The 21,402-nt window shown below is 39.1% G+C and overlaps 1 protein-coding gene across 2 annotated transcripts in view; it reads right to left on the bottom strand.

Annotated features, from left to right (window-relative positions):
• Nucleotides 1-4,200: 4,200 nt before the first annotated feature.
• The window catches only part of mapk1 (mitogen-activated protein kinase 1), a 30,132-nt gene continuing 12,930 nt past the window's right edge, over nucleotides 4,201-21,402 (bottom strand). The window contains exons 2-9 of one of the 2 annotated variants that reach the window (XM_071917793.2): nucleotides 17,335-17,517; nucleotides 15,856-16,045; nucleotides 15,048-15,164; nucleotides 13,827-13,941; nucleotides 12,230-12,361; nucleotides 10,202-10,311; nucleotides 9,637-9,765; nucleotides 4,201-7,571 (exon numbers count right to left, since the gene is read on the bottom strand). In XM_071917793.2, the coding sequence (XP_071773894.1) occupies nucleotides 9,649-9,765; nucleotides 10,202-10,311; nucleotides 12,230-12,361; nucleotides 13,827-13,941; nucleotides 15,048-15,164; nucleotides 15,856-16,045; nucleotides 17,335-17,517 (964 nt within the window). In that variant the 3' untranslated portion in view covers nucleotides 4,201-7,571; nucleotides 9,637-9,648. Of the gene's footprint in view, nucleotides 7,572-9,632; nucleotides 9,766-10,201; nucleotides 10,312-12,229; nucleotides 12,362-13,826; nucleotides 13,942-15,047; nucleotides 15,165-15,855; nucleotides 16,046-17,334; nucleotides 17,518-21,402 lie in introns of both variants that reach the window. The other variant, XM_071917794.2, reaches the window with a different exon arrangement.

Genomic DNA, 21,402 nt, shown 5'->3' on the forward strand with positions numbered 1-21,402 from the left:
CTGCCCGTCCCGCCCGCGGCCTCATTTATACCGAAATCCTAATTAGCTGCGATGATGCGCGCTGTCTTTTGAATAATGCAACAAACATTTAACGACCCAAAAATCTGTCAAATGTATCTGCTCTGCTCTGCTCTTTCTGTGCTGTTCAGGTTCCCCGTGTGATGCTGCGCGCGAGCCGCTCACAGTCCAACTTCTACAAAGTGAAATAAAGCAGCCTTTCTTTATTTCTGCCCGTGCTGCCTTCAAATGCTGTCGGAAATATGGTAGTTACGAGTTGAGCGCGCATGAACGACCCAACAAAGTGGATAATAAAAGCACTGAGAAAGTCGGAATTTTCTATGATCATCACGATGTGACGTTGAGGGGGAATGTACTGAGCGACAGATGGCAGAGAGCATGGTTGCCATGTCAACAACTGATAGTCAAAAGTAATGTGTTTTGTATGTTAGGTTATTGTTTGCCATTCTGTGTAAATGATCATTGTTATAGCCTACGTTTCTATGTTCACTCTTTGTTTGGCTTTTAGTTGTCACACACATACAACAACTTCTGGCTGCTAAATTATTTAAAACGTCAATTAGGCTACGCTACATGCCTGATGGGCATTTTCTCCTCTTCACACTGCTGCTGCCTCACAAAGAATCTTTGTGCTGCTTGGTTGCTAAAACAAAACTATCAAATACAAAAACAGACACCGAAAAATCTACTTTTGCTACATTCATTTCGTTTTTAATTCCGACCAAAAGCAATTGAAAGCTCAAGTTGTATTTTCTACTTAGAAACTCGGAAGCCTGAGTTTACGAGAAGCACCTGAAGGCAGCAGCAGTGCCTTAGCTACACAGTCGTCCTCACTACAAATAGTAACCAATAGTTAGAGGAAGAATCTCGCTCTAACCAATCCGCTGCGATAGGGGGCGGATCTACACATCGACAGCCAATCACCGCAGCTCCTCTGAGGCCAGCTACTGGGCTGCGCGCTCGCGTCGCCAAGGGTTGTTTTTGGCCATGCGCGCCCCCGAGACAGACACGTGCCAATGCCAATATCCTCATAGCGCGCATGCGTGTGCGCATTGTAAGCACGTGGTTAAAGCACAGCAAGTAAACAAAGGCAGAGTGGAAGTCAGCATTATCAACGAGACAGAAGAAAACAAAAAGGTGGATCAATTATAAACAAGTCAGTGATCATAAGACAAATAAACACCAATATTAGCAAAAATCAATTCTATTTTCAGAAAAGCATCACTTTTTTCTTAATAGACCATATCCTCATTAATTAAACCAGTTCGACTTACTATGCTGTAAATTTAGCCTATCATAAATATTTATTAAAAATTAAAAATATTTAATATAATCTTTTAAATCACTTCTCAAGGCACACTTGTGCAGGAAAGCCTAATTTAATTCTATTCTTATTTTGTCTGTGTTCCTTTTTAATCCATTTTATTTGTTTTGTAAGGCGTAAGTAAACTTTATTATAATTATTATTATTATAAATAGTGGTTAAACCACATCCCTCAAAATAATCTAGGCTCGTTGACATCACAGTGACCAACATCAAGTCAGATCAGTGTCCATTATTCTGACAGGATGCTGCTCACATTTACCTCAAGAGAATAAATCAAAAACAAACCCTGAAATGACACACTGAAATGCTTCGTATAATAGTGAATTAGACCGCAGACTGCATGAAATCTACAGTCAATACGACAGCGCCCCCTACTGGACACTGCGGCATATTGTGTCTGCAGTATGGGTGAGCCTGTTCAGTGTCTGTCTGATCCTGGATTAGGATTATATGATCATAAGGATTTTTTTTTTTGCTGAACGTTTTTTTTGGGGGGATAATTCTATCTAATTGTTTAAAGTTAGAATTCAGCTTTCGAATTATAAAATCCACAAAACAGCTGCAACCACACAACTCAAATATCCATAATACAGAAATTGCATTAACTTGTTTTCTGTTGGTCATTTGTGTTTTCATGGTGTGATGCACTTAATCTGTATTGTTTTCATTTTTGCATTGCACAGTATATGACCCCGCACTGCAACATTTGCTTAAACTGATACACCATCAGTCATTAAAGGGGACGACCGCTCAATCTAACACTTTCTGAATGTTATTCCTGTCCTTCCTGTCTCTACGAACCAGTAATCCCTTAAAATAACCTCACATTTACATTAATTCACCCCTTAACTCATGTAAAATCCCCTTAAAATCAATTTAGGGAGTTATTAATAATGGAGGAGACCCCATCAAAACCACCTTAAACACCCCCTTAATTTTTGACTCCTTTCATTATAATTTACTGTGAAATTCAGGGAGACATGAACTTTCCATTAATAACCTGTAAACCTGCACAAAAGGCATGAAAAGTCCCTTAATTTCTAGTGTCTCCACGAACCAACCCGTGAATAAACCCCTTAAAAACCCATGATACTAACCATTACTTTTTTTATTTTTAATGGATAATTAGTGTTCATGTAATGGAGAAACGAAGGACATTTCAGGGATAAAATGAAGGGTTTTGGTTTGTTTATTCTCTGTCCTCCAGAGCCAGACAGCAGCACAGTGCAGCGTCTCTCTCTCTCTCTGTCTGGGTGTGAAACAGAAGCTGCAGAGGAAACAAACATCTCTCTGCCCTCAGGAGCTTCTGTCCAGACGTTTATGACTGACGACAGAGACTTGGACGCATTGAGCTGCATCTGACCTGTCTGTCTGTGACTAATCCTCCTTTATTCCCTTTTTTAAATTCATTTACTCATGTATTTACTTGTTGTCTCTGTCCTTCCTTGGACTTGCTGAATTGTGGATTTAAGAACCACTAATCCCTTAAAATAACCTTACATTTAAACTAATTCACCCCTTGATTCATGCAAAATCCCCTTACAATTAGTTAAGTGGGTTATTAATGGAGGAGACCCCATCGAAACCCCCTTAAACGCCCCCTTACAGGATTGTCAATATAGTCTTTCGAGCATCATTTTGCTTACATTCATAACATTAAATACTAAAGGAGGATGGTAACCTTTTCTACGGAAGAGGATTAGGGCCACGTGAAAAAATTATTTGAGTTCTGAGTTTAAAGTCAGAATTCTGAGATTAAAGTCAGAATTCTGAGAAAAAAAAGTTCCTTGTCCCTAATCCTCTTCCGTACTTTTCAGAAGCGAGTGAACTGTGGAAGAAGAAAGCATGGCAGACCAACTAGCTTTAAAATAAAAAGGTTTCCCGCATAGTGGGTCTGGAAGCTTTTTTCTCACCTTTAAAGTGAAGAGCACAACTGCAAAATGTGGCAGACAATGATAATAATAACAATAATAATAATAGCAATACGTAATGTTTTTGGAGTAACACACCGTTTTTATTAAGAATTTTCAATCTGCTCATTGAACACATTTAATTGAATATTGTTTCGCTCCAAGAAACTTTTATTTTGAAATTCTGTATGTAATGATAAATGTGGCAAGTTGTCTGAAATGTCGATAGTTAATGTTTATATCAAAAGCCCATAATGAATGTGCTAAAGTCTTTACAGAGAGAGTATTGTCTAGTATTGTGGCTTACAAAGAGAATTCACAGAGATGTTAAATAAGGTACAGTGTATTTAATTAACCGCTAGTTAAATGTCATGGCAGAGTTGCAAATAAACAAAACAAAAAAACAAAAAAAAACAAAAAAAAAAGATTTTTCAAAGTGGCAGTCAGTCTTTAATAAAAGCAAAAAAATGCTTCGTTCAAGTCAAATCCTTCACACGACAGCAAAATTAAACTGACCGATCAATTCAAACCATTTCTATGGCGAGTGGAACAGAAACCTTTAAAACAACAACCGAGGACCTTTTGCTTTCAGAAATGTCAACTACACAATTAAAGGTTTATACTGATCAAAACATACAGAGAGAAGTAGTTCAATTGGAGACAACTCAAACAAGATTAGTGTCTGATAGAAACAAAACATTCATTTTACAATAAAAATATCTGCACAAAAACATCAAAAAAGAAACAAAAAAATGAGGCTCAAGGAGAAAGGGTAACGCAAAAAAAAAATATATATAAATGTTCGCTTTTCATCTTTTCAGTACAGTCACAAATCACACAGCTGTGGCAACAAATCTCTTTAAAATTACATAACTGAAAGATAAGAGAAGGATACCCCCCCCCCCCCCCCCCCCCGTCCCGTCCCATCCCATCCCTTCCCCTCCCCCCACTTGATTGTGTTCATTTTTAAGAGCGTATACTGCAGTTACAACGGATTCCCGACTGAACAAAAGCTGCACATCAAATCTTGGATATCAAGACTATCAAAAAAGGCACAAATAAACAGACAAGTTGCACAAAGAACTCGGCAGAAGCTTATCATACAACAGAGTCCCAGTAAGGTTCCCAGCGCCCTTTAATGTTCTCACTAGACCACCAAGTCACCATCTACAGGCGAGTCAAGTCCCTGCAGGCACCCGGTCTGGACTACGAGTCCCATCCCAAGAACTGTAGAAGCAAGTGCATTTAATGTTTCGACAGAGAGATTATTACACAGCAGGAGCTGAGAGTATTGGGACAGACGTTCACTTCAGGGTGATTTGTCACAAAGCGTCTGCTCGACTGAAATTCAGGGGGCTGAGCGCAACAACAGACACCAGGCAAACAACAGACTCCAGCAGCAGATTGGAGTTTTACTTAATCACTTCTCAGAGGCGGAAATAATCTCATTGGTTGAGTCAAACCTCGAGGGGCGGAGCCAAAGAACCGCAGATTTTCAGGGTGAAAGTTAGCAAACTGGCAAAGGAATCAAAATTTAAATAAAAAATATCAATGGCTTTTTTTTTCCCATTCATTCATGATCATTGGCATATTTTTTCAGTTAGTAGCAGAGTGCTAGGTTTCAAAAATCATTGGGCTTCAGTCTAACGTTACTTAGCCAGAAAAACTGTGGTTCTTTGGCTCCGCCCACTGAGGTTTAACTCAACCAATTAGATTATGTCTGCCTCTGAGAAACATCTGTATAACTAAAACTCCAATTTGCTCTCCAACATGTTCTAAAATGTATGCAAATATATAGTAAGAATCAAAAGCTAAGAGTCTGTACTTTTGCCTCACTCATCTATGATTGGAAAATTTCATAAATTTACAGCTAGCCCCAGTACTTCTGCCACAGACTGTACACATCATGGAAAATTGCTTTCACCCAAATAATGACAGCCGAAGCAACAGCAGCTGAACAGCTATGAAATTGGCCTACTATTTAATTACATTTTTAATTCCTTGGTTTACTTTAAGTGCCAGCGGAGCCAGATTCTTGGAGAATCCACTCATGTAGATTCTGACCAATCTACTTCGAGATGCTTTAGTGTAGTAAATAACACTTTAATTCATTCATTAGGTCACTCACATTACCAAATTAACAACGTTTTTTTTTTGAAGTGGGAGTGCTGTAACCTAACAGACGGTTAGGTGTACCATGAAACTGAACATTTGAGGCCCACTTGTAAACAAATTAAAACGGCAGCCATTACATGCTGCAGTGCTACAAAAATGAAATAACACGGCCGGTAGATAAATGCTAAATTTTTTAGATCTAGCCCAAGTGATGCTTCTGAGTTAGTCTTGTGTTTGTCTCGTCCACAAAAGTTTCCAAATACACATTTTATCTTTAAAGTCATAATTCCTTTCATCTGAAATAAAACAGTCTTCGATCGACAGTTACTGACGATAATATTGGTCTTGACTTCTGCTGCAGTTTTGTACTTTTAGTTCCACTGCAGTTTTCTGCTGGTTTTGACATTATCAGCGTGAAAATGTGCAATTTGAAGCAAGACTTCATGTAGCGAAGGACTAAATGGAAAACATGATCTGTCCTGTTTTTGATGTGGAGTATTATTTCAACTTTCGCATGCCTGGATTTCTCTGGTAGAGGGAACAACGCGGTTTGTGATTATTGTGGCATAAATACAGAGCTATGGTTATTCTCCTATTGCAACCACTACAAGACATTTGCTTCAGCATGCAGATGGAATTTGGCCAAAAACGCGTAGATCGAAATTGGAGTAAATCTATCAAAACGCAAAATGGTACAGAACAAATAAAGAACAGCAAAAGTGAAAGAAAACAAAAACCAGACGAAGCAAAGAAAGAAACAGAACATAAGCACCATGTGATCGGGAAGAGTGAAATACCACAAAAAGGTAGAACAAGAAGAGCCTGGGCTTTCCGGGTGGAACGGCCCGGCTGTGTGGCACTTAACATCGTCTTTGTATACAGAGCTTATAACAGTCATGCAAAGGGCACAGTATTATTCTAACAAGGCGAAAGAGAGATCAACAAGAGACGAGAGACAGAAGAAAGAGGAAAAAAAAAATTAAAATTAAAAACACTGAACAGGAAGAAAAAGGGAGGCACAACAATATTTCTTCCAGACACAAACAAGTTCTCTGTGATAAGTGAATTCATATCCTGACGCGGTTATTTTTCCCCCATATGAAAAATATCATCCTGTACATGTAGACTAGTGCTTGTACGTTATAAATTCACTTTTCCTTTAGTTTCTCATCACTAAGGCGAAATTGATGGGAAAACCTTGTACTGCACCTGTATCTGTAACTTACAACTCAATGCGGTTTTACACAACCGTACCCATCATGACTATGAGAAAAGAACATGGGCATTTTGTTTCTCAACCGTCAGTAAAAAGGAAAAACATTACAAATTCATCTGATTCACCTTGTATCGTCACTCTTGCCATTACAATATTTTTAAGACTCTTTAGGCTATAGAATATATTTGCATTTGGGTCTTCTGTGTGTTAAGGATTTAAAAAACAAAAAAAAAAGGTCTTTGACAAAACGTATAGCTTTCAGAGAGCTAATGCAACACCGTGTGACGGCTTTTTGGCCCGAAAAGTCTCTGACTGATTATGTGATTTCATTGCATAAATCAGTTGATTTAATTAGGGTTTTTCTTCTTTTTTTTGAGAGAGAGAGAGAAAGAGAGAGAGAGAGAAATCACGGTGTCCCTTGTCACCGCATGACAAAGGTTAGAAAATTCAAAAGACCTTTTTGATGGATGATTCCGATAACCTGCTCACTCGAAAATAATCTACCGTTGTTTGTGCAAGATAGGCAGAATTATAACCACAACAATTGCACCAAAAATCACAACAGCTAGTTTATCACTGTCATTTGACTAGACAAAAGGTCTTGAATAGGAATAGCCAGAGCCAAAGCCTTTGAGACACACACAAAAAAAATTGTTTATCTTGGCTTAAAACACAAAATCACCTCCACACTATAAGCCATGATGTAACCCCCTCACCTCCGAGTGAGAGAGAGATAGAAAGAGAGTTAAATAGAGAGAGAGAAAGAGAGAGAGAAAAAGAGAGAGAGAGAGAGACAGAGATTGATTGATTGATTCCTGACGCCATTCCTGAGCAAAGTGGACTTGACGAGTGAGACCCAAGGAATCCAGGTGATGTGGACGACAGGAGAGAGGAAAATAAAAAAACCCAAAAAAACACAAATCACAGCAACAGAGTGGAGGCAGGGAGGAGCAGTGGCAGCGCAGAAGCCAGTCCAGAGAGTCATCTGGGGGGGAAAAGACAACAGCGACTGTGAGATGAGGCTTCAAATATAAAGTTTTAATCCGCTACTTTTTCATATAAATAAATGTTTGTTTTGCTGCTCTCTATCACCGATTGATACAACTCAAAGAGTGATTCAACCTATATCCAGTTCATATTACATTATTGGGTCTTATTACATCAATAGAAATGTTGAAATTTTCAGTTTTTAAAAATGTAATAACTGAACTTCTGAATGTAATAATAGTCAAAATTCAATAACCAACTGTGACGATGATCACCAAAGACGTCTTCTGTACATATTCCTCCCTTTTTAAATGTAGCATGTGTATTGAATTTTGACTATTTTGACTATTACTGGAAGAGTAGAGTTATTACATTTTTGAAAACTGAAGATTTCAACCTTCAGTTAATGTAATAACACCCAATAATAATTACGTTAACAGGAAAAAGTTGTTACCTTAATAGTATGTAACTTATCCCATTAATGGGAAATTTATCACATCAACACGTTATTACCTCAATTATGACACTAGTAGTTTCAAACTGCTAATGGTTTCTGATGTTAATGGGGAGATATTAGATTAACAGTTGTAACATAATACTAAATATTATATGGGACAATACATTGTTAATGCCAACAAAAAACCCAGCAACAACAGCAATCTGCTTTGTGATTTCTCTTGGTCTAATTTAGGAGTTCTGACTTGGTTCCTTTCCAGCAGACACATGGTGCTATGCAATGAAATGCTGGGGAGAAGAAATACAATAATTATATACGCTGATGGAAAGCAGATGATGGGCTATAAAATGTAGCACTGACTGTTATTATCACAATAGAGGCCGGTCGGGGAATAGCTGAGTGTGGTTAGCAGGGATTATGAGGGGAAACGCCACATTCTCAAGGCCTGGAAACCTAAGGTTGGAAATCGCATGGTTCATATTCTAGAAATGTCTCACCACTGTGTTACTGTCTTATAAACACTCTGTCTGTATGCTCCGTTATTCCCAAGGTTAGGTGTCTTTCTTTCCTCTACAGGCTAAGCTACAAAAGAAATAAATAACCCAACTAGAAGCACATTTGCTATGTGACTGAGAAAGGCGTTAGACTAAATATAGGATAGTTTTAATGCAATTAGGATAGATGCCATTTACCGTTAAAGGAAAGCACTGACATCATTTCGCTTTGGTTGCAACCTGATGTCAATAATGACCCCAAAGCAAAATTATATTGGTGCTGTCCCTTTAAAGTACCAGTTTAAAAACTAAAACAGGTGGTTTTTGAAATGGCTTCATCCTCACGGAGCGCCGCTGCTTCCCACTCTACAGGAGCAAAATTTGGATCAATATCTAAATGGATAGTTTTCATTAACTGTGTGTGCTGTGTGAGGTTATTTAAACTCTTTAGTGGTCCTTACCTCGGCTCGTGAATGGTGAGTTGTTAAATTCAACCCAAACGAATCAGAGTAGTCGTTACAGCTCCAACACCACTCACTTGTAGGGTTATTGCAAGTAGTGTTCATTATGGCCTCTCTCCTCAATATATTTATTATATCAAGCAGTGGAGGCTGGTCCTCAATAGGACTGGTACAATTATCTCATTTTTATCCTTTTCTCCTAAAAAGGAATAATCATGAGCACAGTACATTTAATAGCCATACATTTTGGGGCCATACTCTTTTACCCCAAGTCCTGTCCTCCATCGTAAGGCAGGGACACATTCAAAGATTTTCAGTCTCTTCTGTCGTATTTGAGGCGCACACACCTAACAACGGCTGTCTTTGAGGAGCACAAATCTAAAGACCATAGACTGTATAAAAAAGACAGAATAAGCGGACACAGTTTTCTCGCGAGAATGTGATTTTTCGCGGTACACCTGCACTCGATATTTTGATACCAAAACATACATGGAGCCCATATGGCTTGCATCAATTGTGGTTTGTGCTGCGATTTGCACAAGAAAAAAATATTTTCTTTCCCGGCTCAGCCATCGGTACACGTTGGATCCCTTACTTATTTTAAGTATGGTTACGAGTGACCAGGGTCTGCAGCCATGTGGACCTACCTACCTGTGTGAGATGTTAGGACCTAAAGCCTGGCTGGAAACGTGCAGTTTCTTCAAAGATGAGCTCCTTCAGTGTCTCTTTGGGTAGGTCATCCAGCTCCATGTCAAACTTGAATGGGGCTTCGGCTACAGGCTACATAGAGAGGGCGGCAGAGAGGACATGCTCATTTAATGTACAGTAGGGAGGGTTTTGATCCTATTTGATTATTTATGGCAGAGCAGCTAAATCTAGAGCAGTAACAGTTAAAAGAAAGAAATGTGCACCATCATTGTGTTATGTAGAGATGCTGCAGTTGCTGATCACTATATCACCCAATTCTCTTCGGATACATTTTTTTGTCATCATTTATTTTATTGAAGGAATTAAATTTTTCATAGCATGCATGAGCCATCTAGACAAATATATACTACACTCTTAAAAATGTAAAGAAGAAAGGGCAAAAAAAAGACCTCCACAAGCGCAGGATTATAATCTCACTGTCAAAAGACGGTGTGTCCTCATTCAAAACATACCAAGAGTGCCTAGATGACACAAGCTGACGTCTTACAGTCCTAACCGACCATCTCACCTCATCTGTAGGGTCGTAATATTGCTCCAAGTAGGGGTGTGCCAGGGCCTCCTCCACCTCGATCCTCTTGTGGGGGTTGAAGGTCAGCATCTTGTCCAGCAGGTCCAGTGCTACAGCAGAAACACAGTGGGACAGGAAGGATGTGAACATTTAAACAGCACAAGGAGACAATGAAGGAATTAATTTAGGTGCTATTTGTATACTTTCTGATCAACAGCAGCAGCAACAAATCCGCCTGCCCACTAGAGGGCGCCAGGACACGCTACATCCCTCTTGGGTTATTTTTAGGGGGGGTAATTATGTGAATTATATTTGTGATTTTGGACTTTTTATAAGGGATTATTGATTTAAGGAAACAGAAAGCTGTTTTATGTCTTAGACTGGTGCATGTTCAAAACCTAAACATAAACTAGTTATGTATCCTGAAACGACAATGAAACTGGACAGCCCACATACAGTATGGCCTCCAGACTGAGAATTAGCTCCCCTCTTCCCACGTTCAGCAGCCACTGATCTAGTATTGATGAAAGACTGCAAGACAGCAAATTGGACTTCAATCTTAATAACCCAGCAAGCTATAGAGCTAATTTGGATGGTACCTGTGTGGCTACAGCTTCCTCTCCAAGCTCCTCTCCCCTCTCACTAGCATTCATAGCATCTGACAGTGGCCATTTCAACAATTCCATTAGTCAAAAAATACTTTAGGAAGGGGACAGTTAATAGTTAAAATGTTAATGAAGCTGAAAGATAAAATTACATTTCAAACTATTGCATGTTTGTCAAATGCATAAGAAAGCATAAAAGTGAATCTAAGAGCTTAAGAAAATGTGATTTGAGTATGATTATTGATCTGCGATAGTCTCAGTGAAAAGCATTACGATTCTTAACCTGAATTATGCACGCAATAGGGACAATAATTTTTTTTTTTGCATTTGAAATAAAACAAGATTCCAGGTTATGGTATTCTCATCACATTGGTTGCAGAAGATGGCAGCGGTCACACTGGAACCCAACTTGCCCCAATCAAACCCTGCATGTCAGGAGTTAATTTTCACACAAATACTAACTCACAGCTACCCATCATACAACATTCAGAACTTTTTCGCCCACAACTCACGGGGACCATGGTACAGACTAGAAAAGGGTGAGATGCGTCCAGGGTGATTGACCAGGGTGAGACTTTCCAAAACTAAGTCGTTTACACTAGCCTGATATTCAGACTGAATGCCAATTTCGTTCCCACTCCATTATTCAGTCTGACATTGCCTCCATGTTAACTGTTTTCTGTGTGGGGGGGTTGTTGATTTTCCCCGAACCAATCACCAGTGACTGACGTTTCCAGCTGCTCTGACGTTATTTTCAGTTACACTGATGCTGGGCGTATTTATGAACTTCACCAAGAATGTCGGCCGTTTTTGACAAAAATAATCGTATTTCCAAAGACAACATGTTGGTTAAGGAATGATTTCAACAAATATTACTCCAAACTCTCAACGCCAATGAAAAACCGTTGCACGAACAGTTCAAACTTTAGTCCCACCCACAAAGGTGCTGATTGGCCTGATCGTTTTTCCAATCGAGAAATCGCTGCTGAATAGAGCAACACCAGACTCTTTGACTCACTCGACCAAATCTGAAGAGTGGGACGAGATTCAGGAGTCTGGAACCAGGCTACGGTTACACCCTTGATCTAAACATTTTATTCCTTCCTGGTTTGTTAATGTTTTTGTAAAGGGGTAAACAGTCTGGTTTCCACAATAGTTGGTCTGACAACCATCATGTGATACAACGAATGTGTGAAACAAATTGTAAAACACATTCTGGTATGTTCCTGTAAAGTGACCCATTTGTAAAATTCCCTGACTTCCCTGAAGAATTCATCAAATTCTCTGATTGCCCCTGTCTGGAATACAACCTCTCAAAATCCCACGATATTCCAGAAATTCCTTGATTAGTTGGGAGTCCTGTCTGTAAAGTGAATCGGCAGATGGGTGAATAAACAAGGCAGAGGCTGTTTCTGGCTCTGACCTTTGGGATCAGCGTTGGGGAAGAGGCGGTTCCACGGCACTTTACAGCGCAAAGGCAGCGACAAAAGGTAGTTCCTGGCCTTAATGTTGATGATGCAGTTGAGATCTTCCTGGGAGGGAGAACCCAGGATTCCTGATAGAGACAGAGAAAATGATGGATAGAAGAATTAGCTTCTGTGTCCATGTAGGACAGTGGGCAAGTGCAGAATTCTTGGAAAAACAGGGAATAAATTTGTTACCGATTCACACAGGCTCTGTTGAAATTCATTTTTGCACTATGTGGGTTAATTTCCTTGAGAAAGGACTACAACAGTTTGAATGTATTCAAAATGACAGATGGGAGAAGCAATATGTGGTCTAGCACTAGAACAGGAAAGTGCTACTTGATACTTGCATATAAACAACTATCTATAAACTGGCACAGAGATGTTGTTGCTATTGACAGCGAGTTTGACATTTTTGTTTGTCTAAACACCTGAAAAATCCTACGCTCAACAAGAAGATAATTGAAAGATGAGATCAAGTTGTTAAATCTGCAGTAGAAGAGCTATTTGTGATAAATGTGTTTGCAAGGAAAACATTAAGTGATCATCGTAAGCTATGATCATCATGATGTAGAAATATGTAAATATCTGTAATCAATCTGCCATTTTGTGACACTTGAGTGAACAACCGAATAGGCTAGAGATAGGCACTGATATGGATTTTTCCCATATCATTATTAGTTGATTTTTACCATTAAGATAACTACAAGACTGGGATAAAGACTGTAATTTCATAGGGAGGTAAATGACTCTTCAGCCATTATCCTCAGCTAATAATAACAATTCACAATATAATGATTATAAAGAGAAAGTCAATCTTCAAATACACTACATGGAATGAGCAACTTTAAACTTGACTGGAAACTAGCTCTAAACTCTTTTTACCTAAAACTTTCTGCATCCATCTCTTTCTTGTCTGTCTTGTAAATTAGCTGTTCTGTTCTACCAGCATGATGGCAGGCTTGGCATTCTGGCCACTTGAATTAGAGCCTTTGTTAATTTGCACATGGACACAGATGATATTATACTGTCAGTTATCCTGCCAAGTAGTTCACTTCGCATCTGCTCTCAATTCTCTCCTATGGTGCTATCAAAGTCTGTGTGATTACTGAACAGAAAGTACAAACTTTTCCACTATATTCCTCAAAACATGCTGCTATATTTGCAAAAAGTGTAAAAGAGGAGTAAAATCCCTTTAAACACAGCAATATTTATCTTTTATTTGAATTTCTAATTTTCACCAACTGGGACGCTTTTAGTGCAAATTAGTGAATAAGATGCCGAAATGACACTGAATTATTTTATTGGAAAAGCCAAATCAAAGAAAAATCAAACCTTTTTATCATAATAATCACACACAAAAGAAATCAGACAATTCCTTCAGGGACTGATTCTTACACATGGGAGCTTCCCAGTACAATTACAGTTTTGCACTACTGACCACTGAGCAGCTCCACTGGGTCAGCTGGGGTTTGAGTGTCTTTCTCAAGTGACAATACCACAATGCCACTCCAATCCCAAGAAAACTGGGTACGATATAAAGGGAACTTTTACCCAAAATGTGGTTGAGCTGATCCAAGTAGTGTTTCCCAGGGAAGATTGGCCTGTTGGACAACATCTCAGCCAGGATGCAACCCACTGACCAGATGTCTATGGACTTGGTGTAGCCCTGAGAGTGAGAGAGAGACACTTAACTGTGAATATACTTAAAGCATAATAACATATGCCATTTGGTGGATCCTATCATCCAAAGCACCTTAAAGTAGCATGAATGCATACATGTGTAGCACTGATGACCCCAGTGGGAGTCAAACCCCTGACCAGTGTTAGTGCCATGCTCCAACTGTTTAGCTATACCAGCGTAGGCTGGTAAAGGCAAAGTTAGACCAATTTAAAAACCAAAATAATGGAACAAAGTTGGCAACACCAGCCTATTTCCAACTGAGCACAGCTAATGAAAGTTGTGAAACTATAAATGGGCAGAATAAGAAAAAGGACACCATGAAATTAATTGTTAAGGGACATGAAGTCCAATTGTGCTTAGTAGAACAGACACAATGGAAAAAAATGTTTTGCACATTGTACTACTAACCCTGTTCTGTTTTAACCTGAAAAAGAAACCTGTCATTGCATTTTAAAAAGTTCTAATAACTGCATTAAATATATTTTAATACATTTAAGACCTTAAATTCAGATAATTTAAGTATTTTTCAGACATTTTAAGGACCCGCGGATACCCTTTACACAGGAACACAGTATACAAATATATGCTGAGAATACACTTTGCAAAATATGCACCTTTGATATCATGTTGTGCAACAAAATTACTTTGAAATGCATGGTTTTGCATGGGGTTGACTTAAAGTCTGAACTGAAAATCAATGTTAAGACTATTCAATTTATGGGTATTTAGGCTAATTGTGTCTAATTTGTATGTATCTTCAACGAGAGACAGTGGATGTGGGACAAGTTGCATTTGCTGGGAAAAATGACACTGACAAATTACAGCAGTACAGTAGCAAGAGAATGCAATGAGAGTAACTAGAAACAACAGAGTAATAGGTCTATGCATTTCCCCATCATGTTTAATTCTGCAAAATATATGAAATGCAGAATGATGTTTAAACCAGCAATACAAACAAAAATCAAAGTTGCTGTTGTCCTGGCCATATAAACTGCTAAAATGGCAACAAAAAAGAAAAATATTGACTCAACTCTCTTCCTCTCTAATCTTAGTTGTCATGTTGAAGTTGTACAGCAGGTAAGGTCACTCACCTTGGAGTTGAGCATGATCTCAGGTGCCCGGTACCAACGGGTGGCTACATACTCTGTTAGAAAACCAGTGTGATCGTGATCGGGATCAGCCACACGAGCCAAACCAAAATCACAGATCTGAGGGAAGATGATTGATACAGAAAGTACGGTTGCAGTGTTAAAGACACGAGATCAAAGTAAGCCGGACAGCATCGGTAATGCCAGATCATATAAGATTTAAAGATAAATTGTAACTTAATCTAACATTAAACAATCTGGCCATCCAACTAGTCTTCATGCAGATACTAACAACTTAGTAATATCAACAACCAACAGGGTAGAAAAAAACTCTGCTCAAAAAAATCCTATATGGTAAAAAACAACATTTAGAGCATTTAGTTTGTATGGTTGATTTGCACCAGTGTATAATTACTAAGGTCAGACTAACGTATCGAGCCGATATTGGTACTAAAGCTTGATGTTTTTGGTAAATTAATTCTTTATTTAAAAGCCTAATGTATCCCAGTTTCCCCTTCCATTGAACCCTGCCTTAAAACCTGCTAACTCTAAAATAATTGTATTAGTCTTTGTTTCAGTAGAGAGTTTTAGTGTCCCACAATGGTCTAATTGCTGTTTCAAAGGCTTTTTCACCCTGACAATAAGAAAATTCTGGGGGGGAAACAGTGAATACTTGTAGTTTTTTGGCATGAAAAAGGTTAAAGCACAAAATATTGGCTGTCGGCAACTTCAGTGAGTTTCAGCCTTCCAAAGCCCACACTGGTCGAACCCCGGTAATAATAAATGGTTGGGATGCCAGTGGCAGATGTACCTTGAGATCACAGGTGGTGTTGAGCAGAAGGTTGGAAGGCTTCAGATCCCGGTGCAGGACGTTGGCAGAGTGGATGTACTTGAGCCCTCGTAGGATCTGGTAGAGAAAGTAGCAGATGTGGTCGTTGCTCAGGTGCTGAGTCTTCAGAAGCTTGTACAGGTCTGTCTCCATCAGATCCTGGACAATATATCTGCACAGCGCCACGTTAAAGAACTTAGTTTAATATCGTGGGAGTCCCGGCATTCTGTTTCCATGCTTGGAAAATGAAAGAGACTTTAAACATTGGTTTCATCCCTTTCAGTGGGTTGTTAACAATTGATTTTTGCACTGTCACGTGAAATGGTTTCTATTCGACAGACTTACAGATTGAACAGTCAGTCTTGGTTTATGACTTTCCACTTGTTATCTGTCCAGCACTCAAGGACCTTTTACTAGAGTTGTGCCCTTCTGGAAGTTACTTTAGCGTAAGGGACGAGTCAGGAATGAGAAAATCGGTTCTACCTGGGACACCACCTTTCTGAAATTCTCAAGTTATACATTTCCAATTTCTTCTTTATATTCTTGTTATATTTTTTATTATCTTTACATGGCTTCTTTTTTTTTTTTTTTTTTTTTACAATCTACTACTGATAACACTATATGGCTATGTTCACACTGCAGCTGGAAGTGTTCCAATACTTTGTTTTGTAATTAGTGTCAGCAGCAAACGTCACATTTTTTCCAATTCTGATCTGGACCACATGGATGTGGTACAAAATCGGATCGCAAGCCATACAACCTACGTGTGACTTGTATTTGAATGCTCAAAGCGTAATTTGTCTGTTGTCATGACAATAGGTAAATTTTACATCATTCACCTAAGGCAATTGTCATAATTTTGGCGCAGCTTGTCTGAGCAGCGTTGCCATGGAGTACGGGACACAACAATGGACAGAAAGCAAAATAGCCGAGCTTGATTTGTATTCAAGGAGATGCCGCAATTCAGTCAAAACTTGCAGACACTAAATATCTTGTTCATTATCTTGTTCAGCTCATTTATGTTTAGGAGAGAGGTTTTTAGAGGTTTCTTTCTGTTTGGGAGTAGGCTCACGGTTCCTGGTAAGTAGAAAGCACAATGAGCTCAGTTTCTGCTAGCTTCAGTCTGAGCCATCATCCTATCTACTGCAGAGTGTAAAAATACACATACTACATTATGAAAGTGAGTGACTAGGCCCCCCTGAGTCAAGCATGGCCAGTTTGTTACTGTTGATGTTCAGTGAAGAGCATCTCTGCCAAATATATGATGACAAGTGGCTATTATATAATAAAACACTCACTACAAAACACAACTCAAACTCTTATCCAACTCTGATTTGACATGAATCTTGGGGTACGAGACTCTAACTTCACCAGTGACACCTGAAAATAATTTCAAAGAAAAAACAATACATTATCGGTCTAACCCTCGCTGAGATATGAGAAGCTTATAGAAAAGGATACACATCCTTCATCTGGTCAATGGTTGGTGTGCGGATGATGTCGTTGATTCCAATAATATTCTCGTGTTTGAAGCGCAGAAGGATTTTGATCTCTCTCAGGGTGCGTTGGCAGTACGTCTGGTGCTCAAAAGGGCTGATCTTCTTAATGGCCACACGAATCTTGTTGTCCCGGTCATAGGCAGAGCTGGATTGTAAAAACAAAAAACAAAAATTAGGAGACAATATTCAAGAAACGAAAGGTGGCAGTTTCCTCTTCTGAGAATCTGACATGCGTTTAAGCCATCAAATCATGCAGTAGCCTATATACGGCATTACCAAAACATCTCTAGTTCTATCCAACCTAGGATTTTTTTTTTGTGTATTTATGGTAAGCTTAATAGAATTCCTATAATTTAAAAAATTTGAACAGAATAAGGTGCAATAGAAAAGGATGGGATTTTGCTTTCCCAGGCCTGTACTGTCGTCTCTACAATAAGCGCTTGACCGTCCTCATCCAGCGCACCATATCCCAACACTTTTTTTATGTCACATAGATGCACTAATTGCCCTTTGTTGAATCCTGCACTTCATCGAGTCCTGTCTGGGCTCAGGAGGGACTCGAGCACTTTCACTAAGAGAAAGGGTGTTACGCTCTGTGCGATGAGACAGGGGGCAATCACATCCAGACGGCAGAATCTCATAAAAGTATTTGGTGAAACCCAATTAGCTACAGAACAGATATCCTTCACCAATATTCCCTTCAACAATGAGCACAATGTGGCAATTCATCATGTAGAGTGGGCACGACTGTTACCAGGCAGCTCAACCCAGTTTGCAATGCAGGCTTTAGCAATAGTCTCTGCACTTCAATGAGAAAAACATTACCTATACAGGGGCTTGCCTCTAGCAGGGCTGGCAAGGCGTGTTTGCATGCATGAGATGCCTGAGTCTGGCAGGCTCTTACATAGTGAATCTAGCACTAAAGCCAGATCCCACGAAAGGGCAACAGGTTAATGCACTCGTCTTAGATGGTATGCGCCTTTCATATCTCGCATATTTTCATATTTCACAATGGCATGCACCCCTGGTGATTTATTGTCAATTTCCCCCTTCCAAGCCGAGACAGCGGTCAAATTTACATTCAAGTAGAAAAGGAAAGATTTTGGTCAAATAGCACATGTAGACAGTTTGTTAAATTCAAAAAACAAAAAAACAAAAACAAGTAAAACGGTGGGTTAATTGTGAACCATATCCAGACTGAGAGCACACATGGTTGCTATTATTACTAAATTAATAGCTAGTCTTCCTTCCATGAGGAGACATGTTGGCTAGCAGGTAACACAATATCAAGAAAAATAGCACTACAGCACCTGAACACAGGCGAAACAAATGTATTTTGGTGTGTATGTTTGCATGTGAGCAATGAAACATTGACATTAAGAGATAAAGAGGGAAAAAGAGTGGCACAAATCAAGGCTACATCTTAGTCTATGGGGCTTTTTTTCCCTGGGAAGATTCTTGCCATCTACCAATTTGCATTAACGTGATGCCAGCCCACATGATCTCTATGATCCTCAACAGCATTATATTTTAGATACCCTTTGCTTTCCACGGTGCTGAATTTCTTATTTTGTGTCAGAACTGCTGCCTTTGAGAGGAGCTTTGGTGACGGCGTTGATTTGGCATGTTTATGTGCTGCTGGTGACGGTACTAGCTGCTGTCCTATATGCACACCATTATTTTCTACCTTATCTTTGGTGATGGGTGGTTCTTTGTCTGGTCATGTAAGCCTATATCGGTAGGCAATTTAATAAAAAAAAAGAAGCAAATATCTTCTTTAATATCATGGCTTTGAGGCTGAAGTTAGGCTGATATTTGTTGCGGACTCTCGTATGTGTATACAGCTGCTTTTGTTAGTGTCTTTTGACAGATTTGTGGAAAAAGATGCCACCAAGCTGAGCACCTGTTATTATTGAACCATGGTACTTTTGTAGCAGCTGGCAGGTTCAAGTGTGTGTGTTTTAAGTTTGAGAGGGAAGGAGAGAGAGACAGAGAGAGATGGAGAGAGAGACTATTCTGCTCTTGGTGACATTAAACCAAGGTTCTAATGTAATGTCCATAATAATTCAGTCCACCTATTTTTAACTTGTTTTAATGAATGATATATATTTGTATCTCGGTGCACAGGGAGTGACAAATCAAAACTTAGAGAGTGAAATACAAAATTTGCTCCTAAACAGCAGTGAGCGAGAGAAAGCGAGAGAAAGCTGGACTTGCCAATAATAGGTCTCTATGGGGTGAACCATCTCTCACCAGTCACTGAGAAATTTGCTTTACTGACGTCACCTTATAGGATTTTTGGATTTTGAAGTCCTCAAAATTCAAACGGTTGCCCCTTCACTACCCTTTGGGGCCACCAGCGTTTGAAGTTGCCAAGTGCAGCTTTAATTCAGGGATCTATATAGAAAAGACTGAAAATAATTTGGTTTCTATGAGCCCTAGCTAGATGTTTTCTGTACCAGAAGGCAGAGGCATGGCTTTAGTATCAACTTGCTCAGTTAATTTAAACCTGAGTACAGATGAGCAGCCAACAGGTATATCTTATATCTTATCAGGTGCCAATAGGCAGTGCAAATAACCCCCCACATTTACCCACACACTTCTAAAAGTTGTATATGTCGGGGCAGCAATGTCATATTTTGATTGGAACCAAATATATCGATTAACTTAACAGGTTAAACTCAAGCGCAGGAGTTTATCAATGTCACTTTCATGTCATATTCGAGGTGCGCTAACCTACCAAGCCAGCTGGCTGTGAAGGGTATGCTGCTCTAGTTTCTCAGCCAGTCTATGCTGAATTAAAAAATAATAATAATAATAATAATTAACTCAAGTTTTATCCAATGTGTTGTTTCCCAAATCATGCTTCCTGAACCGCACCCGCCAGCTTACATCTAGCCATGAGTGATTATATTTCAGCACACTCCACAACAGAAATGAGTGAAACACACCCACATAGTATGACAGAATAAGAATGAGAGAATTAGTTGCTATAGTGATGGGTTAGTAGGGATTGAAATGTAAACAAAAGTGTGCCAGCCTTCTGCGAGGGGAATATGAGTGACCTTCCTTTCCACTTCTGTGAGAGAAAATGTGTGCGTGTGTGTGGGAGGAAACAACTCTCCACGTTAACTGCTCCAGACCAGTTTGGATACCCTCGTTTACAGAGAAGAAGTAGGGTGCTGTAAGATTTATTCATCGAGCTAAAATCTGATCCAGGGCAGAGGCAGCTTGGCACAAATATCTTTCACATCTTTTTAAAACAGTCAATGGTATAGGCTACACCAATTTTGACAGCGCAAAATATTGTCAAAAATAGTAAAAACACACAAGCAGAAATTCTTCGAAGTACTATGCCAACACTAACCTTAGAAAAAAAGAAATCACAATACGTATGAGCCAAACTAAAATGAACACATTTACTTACACCTTTTCAAATTATGCATAAATTCATTCAGCTCAATTTAAACATCACCAGCTTTAACATTTCACTCCTTTATACTACTTTTTTTTTTATAATTTCATAACCCACCCTCTTCTGTTTGTCAGTTTTGCAGGCATTCTTCAGTTTCTTTACTTTTGACACAAGCATTTTAAAAAAAGTGCTAAATATGTTGCCCTTATATAGATATCTGTGATGTGACTTTGCTTTGCTGCAAACTCATAACAGTATAGCTTACAATGCACAGGATGCTATAAAACAGACTTTGGTGAAATGAGTAATGAGGAAAATCTTGGTCCACACTACATTTCATCATTTCTATTTAGGCAAACCCATCAGTTCCTTGTCAGTCTGTCCTTAGGCCTGCTACAGTAGGGACTTGAGGAAGTACAAAGTACACTGGGTTGTGTGTGTAGTACTAACCAAGGTGTATTGTATGAGTCTAACTGGCCCAGCCTTATCATTAAGAGTGTGTATTGTAATTTGAGCTAATAAGAGAGACCGATGCTCTAAAGGCATTCAGCACTTTAAGCTATGATTTTAACCATAAGTTTGATTTTTACTGTTGTGGTGTTGTTAAGTCCAGCA

This window comes from Centroberyx gerrardi, chromosome 8, assembly GCF_048128805.1.
Source record: "Centroberyx gerrardi isolate f3 chromosome 8, fCenGer3.hap1.cur.20231027, whole genome shotgun sequence".
Lineage (NCBI taxonomy): Eukaryota > Metazoa > Chordata > Actinopteri > Beryciformes > Berycidae > Centroberyx > Centroberyx gerrardi.